The sequence below is a fragment of the Schistocerca serialis genome, chromosome 5 (assembly GCF_023864345.2).
Source record: "Schistocerca serialis cubense isolate TAMUIC-IGC-003099 chromosome 5, iqSchSeri2.2, whole genome shotgun sequence".
Classification (NCBI taxonomy): Eukaryota; Metazoa; Arthropoda; class Insecta; order Orthoptera; family Acrididae; genus Schistocerca; species Schistocerca serialis.
The window spans coordinates 347819914-347832905 of NC_064642.1; the positions used below are offsets into that span (position 1 = coordinate 347819914).

Here is a 12992-nt window from a genome sequence, read left to right on the forward strand (position 1 = left end):
CATTGTACACCTGGAGATAATCATTCAATACTATTTTGTTAGCTATCTGAACAATGACATGATACGATTTTTGACAATACTCAATCATTTCTTTGTGTTAATGCTTCTCTGGCTTATAAGTTCTGGGACTGTGGCACCAAGCTGCAACTCTCACACCACCCTTTCATGTACAAACACTTTTACTGATCTTCCACTTTTTTTTACTTTCAAATAATTTTTGTAGATATTTTCCTGGTTTCTTTGACTGTGTCTTTATTTTATCCTCCTTTTCAAATTTAACATCTTGCATTGTCAAAGGAACTTTTTGCCACCACAAGTACTATGACAGTAATTATACTACTACTTTCTTTCCTTTTCAGTGCCAAGTGTAAGATCAAAATTTCTTCTCTGAAAGCAAAATGACTTTTGATCAGCATGTTCTGCATTTTTCTTTCAATTCTTATGCATTTCATGACCTAATGAGGTAGTTTAGGAATATAACAGCACTGGACTAATATCATGAGGATGGCCATCCAGATTTATGTTTATTATTATTTCACTAAATGACTTAAAACTAGTGGCAGGAGGGGTTCTTTGAAAGGGCACGATCAATTTCCTTCCCAATCAGAGCTCGTACTTAGTCACTAGTGTTCTCATTCTTGATGGGCATTAATCTCTAGCTTCATCCTTTCCTAGAAGTTTATAAGAGTGTAATATGAGAAAAATTAAAATGTGAAAACATCTCAAAGCAATGCAAATTAATAAAATGTTCAAAAACTGCCAGTAGAGCAAAGTAGTTAAATTTTTATGATCACTCCACAAAAATTGTCATTTGGTAACTGACTGCCATATGGCTGACGGTCTCATCCTTCATGCTTCCAGAAAGAAATGCATGGGGCTTGTGAAGAATAGAATAGGATTCAAAAACCCAGTGTATGAGGCCTGTTCAAAGCATTCTGGAACATTCATCATTTCGAGCCAACGGTGTGTTGGAGCGAAATGCAGTTGGCATCCCTGCACACACCTGTGTTTAATATGCAACTGACGGAAGTTTCATTGTTGTATGTCTGTAAGTTATTTCAGTGCTGTATTGAGTAGCACATTGTGTCACACAGTTTGTGAATTTCGAGATGGCAGAGTTAAGACAAGCAACGCGTCTCATTTAAGAAACTCAAGAGAACCTTTAAGAGACACCAAATGATGCAGGAAGCTTACAGTGATGACTGCTTAAGCTGTTCTCAATGTTATGAACGGTTCACATGGTTTAAAAATGGCCCGGACAGAAGTTAAAGATGACCCTCGTTCAGAACACCCTTCGATGTCTATCGATGTCAGATCACATGTTAAGCCATGCTGATAGTTTTATTTGACTTTGAAGGATTAGTTCATCATGAATTCGCACCACAGGGATACACTGTTAATCGATGGTGCTATCAGGATGTGTCGTGATGTCTGTGAGAAAATATGAAGATGAAAGGGCCTGAAAATTCACGACTCTGAAGCATGATAACACACTAGGATGAATGCCTAGTTGGTGTGTGACTACTGCACAAAAAATGAAATCACTGTGCTGCCTCATCCTCTGTACTCTCCGGACCTGGCTCCTCCAGACTTGTTTTTATTTCCAAAGCTGAAAACCCTGTTGACAGGATGAAGATATGCAATTACAGACAAGATAAAAGAAAATTTGCAGATGGTGCTATGAATGATCCAGGAACAGGTGTGTCAAGACTGCTTCTGGAAGTGGAAATGGTGTTGGGAGAGGTGTATCAATTGTGGAGGAGAGTATTTCGAAGGAGACCATGCACAATAAGTAAAAGGTAAGTCTAGAAAATTTTTATGGACAAAGTTCTGGAATTTTTTGAACAGACCTTGTATGTAATGTACCTTCCGATTGTGCACACTATTATGTGAGGAAGACAATGTACCCCACTGAGAATTGCTGGATAAAACATCGGAGGTGTTCGGCTCTGTGCCATCTAGATACACCAGACATGATGTCCAGACATACACATTTTTTTCTATGAGAGCATGATCAAAGAGGTGACTGAGATCAGAAAACAAAAAAATACCATAAATAAAACTGGTGGCTAGCAGCTGACCACTACTACAGACCTAATCACTGTATGATTAAATGGGAATGGGTTACAAAGGATGTAGAAACTGCCTTGTATGATGACGAACTGAGCACTGTTGGCATCACAGCCAGTAACGAAACTGTGTAAAAACAAAGGGACCATTAGCACAGTAGTTGGTAACCAACTTAGAATAACTGAGGAATATTTCGGCAAAAGTTCTAGAAATTTAATCACCTGATACAGCTAGAACATTTTATTGGAAGTATAATAGGTTTCACATTTCTCTCATTTCACCTCCTTTGGTAGAGTGATGGTAGTGCATCAGATTAAGTCAATTCACTTAAATACAAATCAATAGTCTGACAAATGCTGACTACGACACTGAATTACCCATTTCTTCCATTTAAAATTACCATTGCTTTTGTATCATGCTTCTGGCATCTCTTCTCCATTGAAGGCTTGTGTGTATCCCTGCTGTCAGTTTACCCTATCTTCTGCATTTAATGTTTTTCATCTGCAACTCAGCTGAAAAAATACCTGCATACAAAAACTTACTTTCTTTTCAGTTCAGGCCATATCATCTACAGGTATGTCGTCGCAGAATTTTCTAACACATAAGACACACTTTTCCCCAGATTTTTAAATCCTCGAGTAAAGAAACACATCACAGCCTGAATACAGAAAATGAGCTGCTGTCTGCTACTAATTATCTATTGAAACATGAACAATTTTGACAGAACATAAAAGAGTTCTATGAAGGGTGTACGAGCAGACTAACAAAAAATCAACTAAGAAATGATAAAAGCAACAAGAAAGACTACATTAAATTTAGATCTATTTGTTCAGTAATAGTATTTTTGATCAAATTAATTGGTGAAAAAGAATAACAATACAGAGAAAATTCAGACTTACCATGTGAAAGAGACTGCTGCTGCACCATCTTTGGACATAGGGAATCTACTCTGCAAGAAATGAAGCTGACAGTAATATCGTTTTAGTGTTGAAACACCAGAGACATCCTTGACAGCACACACAGCTGCAGCTCTTAGCCCTTCCAATGTGTGTATTTCACCGGAGTATGATTCTGGATCTTCATGATAGAAATCTCTGATGTACTGCAAGAAGGAAAATTCAGTCATGTCACCAATTAACAAAATGAGTCAATTTTAGTTCAACAAGTTAGTGGAACATGCCATTTTATGTCACTGTACACAATCTTCAAAATATGTGTATCAGAAAATTCTGTTTAATACATCACAGTTTTTGGTGTGATAAATGACAGCTTGCTTTAAATGACGAAAATCAAAGTTAATGCAGATGAGTAGGAAAAACAATCCTGTACAGTATTAGTGACATGCTGTTCGACACATTCATATCAATTAAATATTTAGGTGTAACATTGCAAAGCAACATGAAATGGAACAAGCATGCAAAGTCAGTTGAAGGGAAAACACTATTGATAAAGTTTAGAAAATCCGCAATTGTGGCAGAATGCAGACTGATTCTACTGTCGCCAACATACATCTCTTGTAAGGATTGGGAAAGCAATATAAGAGAAATCAGGGCTCATACAGAAGTATACAGACAGTCATTTTTCCCTTGTTTCATCTGCGAGAAGATCAGAAATGGGATGATTAGCATTGATAAAACATACACCTACCACATGTACAGTATATATGCAGATGTACATGTTCATAACACAATGCACACACAGTTGTGATAGAGTAGAGGGAACCATGTTCCAAAACTGTGAACTGAATTCTGAAATAGAAGAGTTGTGATTAAGAAGAAAATTAATATTTGTATAGACAGCTAGACAGCACAGGTCAGGATTCAAATTTCTATGCTTCTGAATCTAATATTTGTATATATGACAATATAATGTACAGGCATCTCCAATGATCCATCATAAAGAATGTAGTTACTGACATGACATTTGTGATTCAAGAAAAAACATATATGTTTTCAAAACTTACAGGAACAGCACATCCATTAACTGACAAAAAAAGGATAGCAGACTTGAGACTTTCCTATTATACAATGAGCCATTTAAACAAGGCATTGCCCATAACTTCAGAGTTGAAACAATCTTTTAGGTCATGCATAGCACAGAAAATGAAACGATTTAGTATTTTGGGAGTTACACCTTTTGTTGTACCTTCAGAAATAGAATTCAAGGCAACTGATTTACAAAATTCTACTCTGCTCAAGAACAAGTATTATAACACTATGAATGTGGCAAGGTGGTACTGTGACGCAGAGGAAAAGAATTTTCCATGCTACGGAGACATCTCTCTGTGTATACCTAGTTTCTGATGCACACAACTTTTTTCTGTCATAAAAGGAATAAAATACGTGGAAAGATCCAAATTACACAATCTACCACTAAATATAATTATTTTTTTCTCCCAATATGTCAGACACCACAAGTTTCATCAATTGTAAGTGTACAAGTAAAACAAGCAATGTGTGGCAAAACACTTGCATTTTGCCATAGTTTGAATTAACTCTGTAAAAACAGGACATGATACAATCATATTTCTCTACCAACTATCTCCTCACTGCATGGTATTGTTGTGTTCACAGTCTTTATTGCATCAAAGGGGACTCTCTTTGCCTGCAGGTCCCTGTGGACACCTCCTACACAAAATGTAAGCACTTACAACAGCAAATCCTGTCTGACAACATCATCTGAATCCAAAGATTTTATACCCTCGAAGTTTTATTCTTTTTGTCTTCTTGGTGGATTAAAACTATGTGCCATATTGGGGCCAATCAGTGCCCAATGAGAGCTGCTCAGTACAGAAAGTATCTTGAGTTTGGGAGCCACAATCCAGTACTCAGCTTTAATCTGTCCGAGTTCCACAATAATGCACACACTTGCTGCAAAAAGGAAGATTCAGGAATGTGGCAGAGCACTGTATGAACAGTAAGTATTTAATGCAATTTAGGAAAATCACAGACTTGAATTTATTAGAGGGGACAGTGACCCACTGTATGTTTTTTCATCTCCGAGTGAGCAGAGGTCTTATTTGCTACCACAAATCTGCACCTGGCATTGTCAAAGCAAATGTAGGCGAGTAATCACTTCTCTAGCCAAGTGGTCGGCCAGTTCATTCCCTGGGATACCCAAATAATCTGAGTCTCAGAAAAATACAACTAATCAGGCAGCACGATTAAGGTCAGAGAGGTGGTCATGAACAGCAGGTATACAGGGTCCAGAGTAATAGTGATCGGCCTTGAGGCTGCTCACTAAGTCACTGCAAATTAAAACAAAGTCAAGGGAGGCATGTTTAATACAAGTCAGGCTCTGTTAATGGTTCTCACCTCTGCCATTAAAACATTACATGTTCCTGGCCTTAAATATTCTTCCTGATCAATGGGAATGTAAAAGCATATCCTGTCCTATCCATGGTTTTAGAGCCATCAGTATAAATGACTGCAGCACCCTGACACTTTTGGATAACTGAAAAGAACAGACCCCAAATGGGGGCAACATACTTTAGGATTGCAGAATAAATTGATCCTAATTTGTGGTCTAGGTACCAGAAAATGGGGGAAGGGGATGCAGGACAACACAGGAACCTCATTCTCAGGAGGTTTGGTGGAGACCCTGGCAGAGTGTTGTGAGGTGCATTCCACGAAGAATATGACAAGCTATATGATGAGGAAACTGTCGGATTGTGACGGCGTAAGTGAGCAACAGTTGGTTCCATCGGTGTTGTTGAGGGAAGATTCCCACTTCAGATAGAAGACCATCTACAGTAGTAGTCTGGAAGGTGCCAGTGACTTGTTCAGTGTCGTAATGATCAAGCGAGTCTACCATTTTCAAAGCTGAAGGTATCACAAAGCCATAAATTTGGCAACCATAGTCCAGTTGGGATGATACCAGGGCCCGGTAAATATAGAGAACTGTAGCACAATCTGCACCCCAAGAGGTGCAACAAAAGTTTTCTTAAAATCAGATGTGTTTCCAGACTGAATTCTTTTCTTTCCTCAGTTCACATCTCCCAAGTGTGAAATAGCCATATGGGCAGAATCTCCTTTTCTTGAATCCATTCTATTCTTCTCCAAAGAGATTCAGATATTGCAATATTTCCCCTCGCAATAGCTAACAGATCTACCAATCCGTAGCAGGAAGCTATTACCCATGGCCACAGAATCCAAGCAGTCCATGTGCCATGTTCTATGGTACTAGTAGCAGTTTGATGCTGGTAGGAGAGGTATGTTATGTAAATATATTGTACATAGGTGTATATATCAGGCATGACCCAGAGAATGGGCAACAAAAAGTCATAACTTAATTATAAATATTAATAACGATAATCCATTTTTAATTTAAAAAAATGTCAGAGGAAGTATTCTCAGATGTGACCACAATTGTGGCACAATTACAATGCAGTAAAATTTCAATCTTGCTAAACAAATGTTGACACAGTCACTTGGAAATGAGCAAGATGGTACAAAGTCACTTAGATTCTGAAGCACACCAAGTGAGTCATTCAGCACTTAGATGTGGGCTCCATATTGGTTAGGAGTGTTAACTTCTTCAGTTTTTGAGTTATTCATGTTTATTGATATGAGAAATGTATCACTACAATGTTCCCGGTGTTTAAATACAATAAATGTACTATGACTTTTCATTTAATAAAGGCAGCTACCCATATTCCTATCTGAAGCCACACCTTCACTACTCTGAAGTATTTACTTTTAAGTAATAATGGAATATTTACTTCATCACATTTGGTGGTGAAATTTTGGAAAACCATATTTAGTAACTCCGCTTTAATGGCACTATCATCGGTAACATTACAATCTCTATCACGTAGTAGGAATATCGACTGCGTCTTATCACTGCTGAACTTCACATAAAACGACCAGAATCTCTCTGGATTTTCTGCCATATTTTGAGACAGATTTTCATTGTGGAAACTGTTAAAAGCATCTTGCATTGAAATGCGCACTAAATTTCGAACTTCGCTAATAATGAAGATTTTGTGTTCTTCTAAATTTGGCATGCTTTTTTTCTGCAATTGTGTTTTGACCTGTATACCATAGTGGATCAGTTCCATCTCTTACTAATTTATTCGGTACAAAATTCTCTACTGCTGTTGATGCTATTTCTTTGAATTTAAGCCACATCTAGTCAACGCTTACACTGTTAGTTTGGAAAGAACGGAGGTTACCACTTACAAAGGTGTCAAGCAAATTTTATCTGCTTTTTAAAATAGGTACATGTTGTGCTTATTTTTAGTAGGTTTGGATGTCATGGCATTCAGTCTCACTAAAACAACCTTGTGGTCAATAATGCCTGTATCACTCATCATGCTCCCTATTTGTTGCTAATAGGTCAAGCATGTTTTCGCTACCATTTACACTTTGTGTGGGCTCTTGAACTAATTGCTCAAAATAATGTTCAGAGAAAGCATTTAGTACAATTTCTGGCGATGTTTTATAACTACCACCAGCTTTGAACATGTATTTCAGTATCACTAACTAGAGTGAAGTTACCACCAACTACAACTGTATGATAATCCAAGTCGAGGGGTCGGCAAAAGAAAGGAGTTATTAATTTATTCCGATTTCCAAGTATAACTTCTATCTACTTCAATCTCACTGCAACGTAAACTACTTCTGACAGCTATAAACACTTCATCACCAACTGTATTTAATCTTTCCATTTCTGAACAGGGTTAGGGCCTTTGTAAACATTTAGACTAAACTTATTTCTGGTTTTAGCCAACTTTCCTTACCTACAACAATTTGTGCTTCAAAGTTTTCTATTAGTGCCTGGAGCTGTTCTTTCCTGACACCGCTACTACTATAATACCTATGGTTCCTAGGTCGACACTTGTACTGTATTTGACCAGCACCCTTTGAGGCTGATGCCCTTTTTGACTCCAAACAGCCCCCCCCCCCCCTCTCCCATGTAGCCACTTCCTGTGTGTGATCGACTCCTGACCTACCAAGCGGAACTCAATATCCCACCACTCAGTGGCGCAAGTCGAGGTATCTACAGACTACATAGTCACAGAACTGTCTAAGCCTGATTCAGACTCTCCACTTGGATCCGTATCAAAGCGCGGCCTGGCTAGCACCCAGCTTAAGGCTTGATTGTCAGTCTCTAGCTGAAATACTCTATGTTCAAGATAAAACCGATACTTATCCAGCGCAAACAAGACGGCCAATGCCTCACATTCATAAACAGAATATTTAAGCTGGGCACTGGTTAACCGAAGAGGCGCATATGCTAATGGTTGCCTTTGACCCTTGAACTCTTGCAGGAGGACTGCCGAAGTTCCCGCATTAGATGCGTCAGTTTGGACAATAAATTTCTTATGAAGATCAGGCACTCCGAGAACCGGAGGATTGGCTATAGCCACATTACTGTGCTCCTGTCGACAATGCTGCAGATATTGAGCTCTGCCTCCATCATGGAAGCAAGATGGTCAGTCTTTACTACTTCAGACAATCACCCAAAACCAGAAATAATCTCTTCTGCTCCAAAGAGAGACACATCATTAGTCCCAATGCAAGCCACCACCTGCAGCTGGCTACACCCTGTGCTCTTCACGGCATCCGGTGACCCATTCCACAACTGGGATAACTCCCTCCAGTATGCACAAAGAGTGCACACTACATTTCTTCCTCTCCTTGGCAGCCATCTCCCTAAGGGCACCCACTAATAGCCTAACACTGGGGCTCCCAACTACCAGCAATCCCACCCTCTGAGAATGTCTGGATCTTGCAGGCCACGAGGCTTCCTCTGAAATAGGACACATGATCGCATCTGGCTCAGGATCAGCCACAGATAGCGGCTGAATCTGGTTTCTCGGACAAACTGGAACCGCCTGCCACTCCTTGAAATGATCTCCAGTGCCTATTAAGCAAACAGTCATGCCAGAAATTTATGAATTAAACTACTAAACACACAGGCTAATGACAAGAAATCACGCCTCTTTGAAACTTGTATATATAAGTCACAAATGCTGTTCTCTCCTCTGGCGCTTCCAGAAAGAGAGTTGTGGCCTTACTGAGCTTTAGTCAGTTTTGCATGCTGCAGCATATCCCATGTTAACAGCAGGATATCCCATGTAATAGATCATGAATTCACCATATATGCATACAGTATTTCTTAAAGGAAACTGTAAACTCAAATAAGATTGAGTGATCGGTTGGATCAGCTCCTGTCTTTTTGAACCATTTAGAGGATTCATAACATGGAGACCATTCCACAAGACCACACAGAGTGGCAAAGCCCCATCATGCTAAAATCAAACACAGGATTGTTCCAACAATAGCATGTGTTACAGGATCACAATCACCATCAACAACTCATAAAGGACTTCCAATATGTTACATGTAATATCCTCAATGTACCTAACTGTCCCTGCAACATCGTGTACATTTCTATAAAAGCAGTCAAAACATCATTTTGAGCACCTGCTTCACTAAACAACATAGTAAATAGTATGTCCTGTATCATGTTTCCTAAGTACAAGAGAAAACAGTCTTGTCATTGTTCAGCTCACACTGCAAAATGCTTTATCTTGATGAAGTGTATATGAACTACATTACAAAATCATTTTCAATTTGTTTGTAGGTAAGAAACAGAAGTAATTTTGATACAGTGTACCTTCTGCAATACACTGTACAGTGATCTGCTGAATATATATCTACATGATTGTGAATAAAGCTATGACAACCACCTAACAATTCGTGTGCACTTCCTCCCAAGAAGTCAAATGAAATAAATTACTCAAAAAAGTTTTGTGTCAGTTGTGTATCTGTGAACAATCCTGTTGGAAGAACATCCGCAATTGAGTATTATAGCAGAGATTGAAAAATGAGTGCTCAAAGGCAGCACACTGTGTCTAGTATACGCGGCACTCGGGGACCACAGCACAGCTACGACACCTGAGGATGGGCTTATAACAGTCCGAAACCGATCGTGTGAAAATAAAGTAATATTCAACTGAAGAGGTATTTTGAACCTTTGCTGTGTATCTGTGAAAAGAATGGTGTAAAGAATGTAGTAGAGTGGAGAGGTCCAGAATATTAACAGTTCTGAGAGTTAAAAATAATTACAGGAAATATAAAAGGGACACAAAATTGGGATGGCATGTGCATCAGATGCAGATGGAGGCCTCTCAAGGCACATATGCATTGAGAGCCATTACTTGTCTGCCCAACCCTCAGCCACCACAAGATTTCCAGAAAGTGTTTAACGTGGTGCCCCAATGCACGAAGTACTTGCATATAGAATAGGTTCCCTGGTATGTGACTGGCTTGGAGCCTTCTTCAGCAATATACCCCAGTATGTTGTTCTTGCCCAAGTGTGATAGGACTGTTGTTATTATCTACATAAATAAATGGTCTAAAAACAAAGATGCTGTAACTTACCAAACGAAAGCGTTGGTATGTTGATTTTTTTATTGTCTCTATCAACATCCAAACGCTTTTGTTTGGTAAGTTACAGCATCTTTGTTTTTAGATATATTTTTCCCAAGTGGAATGTTTCCCTCTATTATATAAATAAATGGTCTGACGCACAGGGTGAACAGCAGTTTGTGGCATGGCTGGCTGCAGTTGACTCAGTGTACTTTGGGTGACCAAACAACATCAGCCCCTCAATCTAAGAGTGGTGCATCCAGAAGTAGAAATGTCCACTGACATTTTCTGATCTAGTCAGGAGATTCATAACAGTAAAAGTAAGAAGACTAATATCTAATGCACATCTTTTGCACCATCGATAACAAAAGCAAGATGAAGGAAATATATATGTCAGCAGGTGGGCATCCCCAGCGGCTCTGCATGCAACAGCAAACGTCCCACTAACAGCTGTCAAAACCCTGATCCATTACAGTGAAGAACACCCACTATTCAATAGTGTGTGACACCTAGATCAGAATACTGGGTTCAGCAGAAAGGAAGCAAACCAGATCTAAAAGCAAATCAAACAGAGGAAAAAAGGGATAAAAGAGTAGCTTGGTCAAGGAGACAGGGTCAGGGAGCCCCCTGCCCTAGCATACAACAGGAGACCCCACCATAGCTCAGCTCCAAAGCTAGAATAAAATGTTATACTGAGAATGAAAATCATTTTCACAGAGAAAACAGAGAACTATATGAACCATCCATGACTCATCCACCAATATTAGAGGCAATGAGTCCGGAAGTCCACACTTAGCATGGTAGGTCAAGAGGAGAAGGCATTCCTCAAAGATACTAGCTACTGTCCATAAGGCTCCACAATCACAATGTTGGGATGGCATATTGTCCAAAATAAAACTGAGTTAACCTGATAAAAGATGCGGAGATCACATATGACTGAATTCCCTCCAGGAGAAGGAGAAAGAAGAGCACCATTCTGCAGCAGTCTCCTTGATTGTGATGAGTTTATAGGATGGGGCAATAGCCCACCAGATGTCATTTCATTTATAGGTGAGCAGAGATCTTGAACGCAACCACAAATCCTCACCTGGGGGACAGCAAAGCGAATAGGGAGTGAATAAAAGCTCAAATGGTTGGCGAGTCCATTCCCCAGGGTACACGCATTACTTGGGATCCATAAAAAGACAACTGAGCAGGCAGCACAATGAAGGCCAATGAGAAGAACATGAATAGTGGAGATCAATGGGTGGCAAGAACAGCATTGATCAATAGCCAGGAGACTGCTCATTGAGTTAGTACATATTAAAACACGTTCAAGGGACATCAGTTTAATAAAATCAAATGCTCTGCCAACAGTTGTTAGCTCTGCTGTAAACACAATGCATGTTCACAGCAGTGAATGGTGTCCGGAGACCAAGACCGGGTACCTTCAAATCTGCAGAGGGAAGATTCCTGCTTTGGCAAAGAGACTGTCTAGAGGACTAGTCTAAAAGGCACCAGCCAACAGACGCACGTCATGATGGTGGACTGGGTTTAACAGTTTCAAAGCTGAAGGAGCTGCCAAACTATAAACCTGTCAACAGTAGTCCAGTTGGGATGAAACCAGCGGACTGTAAATACAGATAAGAGTAGCAGTAAGGAAGCAAAGACCGTTTAGCTTTCACTGCAGCTAGTCTTCAGATGACAAAAATGGGGCATCCAAGTCAGCATTCTATCAAAAAGGAAGTCCAAAAAATGGGAATGTACTGCAATGTGTAGCTGCTGGGTACCTAAGTAGAGTTCCTTGCCAGGATGGACTGTAGTACAATGGCAGTAACGCATGATCCACATTTTTGTAGAAGAGAACTGAACACCGTACCAAATGAGAAACTCATTGACATACAAGGAAGGGGGTGACCAGTGGCCCAACAGGGGTCACTAGCCCATTGACGGTAATGAAGAGTGTGACACTCAACACACAGGCCTGTGGGACATCATTCTCTTGGACCCATGTAGAGCTGAGTTAAGCGTCAACTCTAATCCAGAACAACTGGTGGATTAAAAACTGTTGAATAAAAATTGGTAAGGGGCCTCAAAAGCCCCAGCCACCGAGGGGAAGTAAAAGTGATGACGCCAAGCAGTGTCATACGCCTCAAGCCAGTCAAAGAAACTGCAATAAGGTGTTAGCATTTAGAAAAAGCCTGTCAGATTGCTGCTTCCAAACTATGCTGATAGTCAGGTGTGGATCATCCCTCCCAGAACCCATGCTGAAAGGTGGACAAAAGGACCCAAGATTCAAGAACCCAGGATAATCTGTTAGCCACCATCATTTCAAGCAGCTTACCTAGAATGTTGGGTTCTTGCCTGGCTTAAGGACTGGGACACCTATCCTATATTGCCTTTGCAAGAAGGCACCTGGGAGCCAAATACCACTAGAAACCCTGAGGAGATGTTGCCTTTGGGGAATATTCAGGTGTTGGAACATCTGATTGTGAGTTCAATCAGGGCCTGGTACTGTGTTGTGGGAAGAGGCAGGAACTTGAAGTAGTTCCCAGTCAATGAAGG

The 12992-nt window shown here is 39.9% G+C and overlaps 1 protein-coding gene across 3 annotated transcripts in view; it reads right to left on the bottom strand.

Annotated features, from left to right (window-relative positions):
* The window catches only part of LOC126481221 (tyrosine-protein phosphatase non-receptor type 23-like), a 158706-nt gene that overhangs the window by 131708 nt on the left and 14006 nt on the right, over positions 1–12992 (bottom strand). For all 3 annotated transcript variants that reach the window (XM_050104825.1, XM_050104824.1, XM_050104826.1), the window contains exon 2: positions 2970–3172. In XM_050104825.1, the coding sequence (XP_049960782.1) occupies positions 2970–3172 (203 nt within the window). The remainder of the gene's footprint in view (positions 1–2969; positions 3173–12992) is intronic.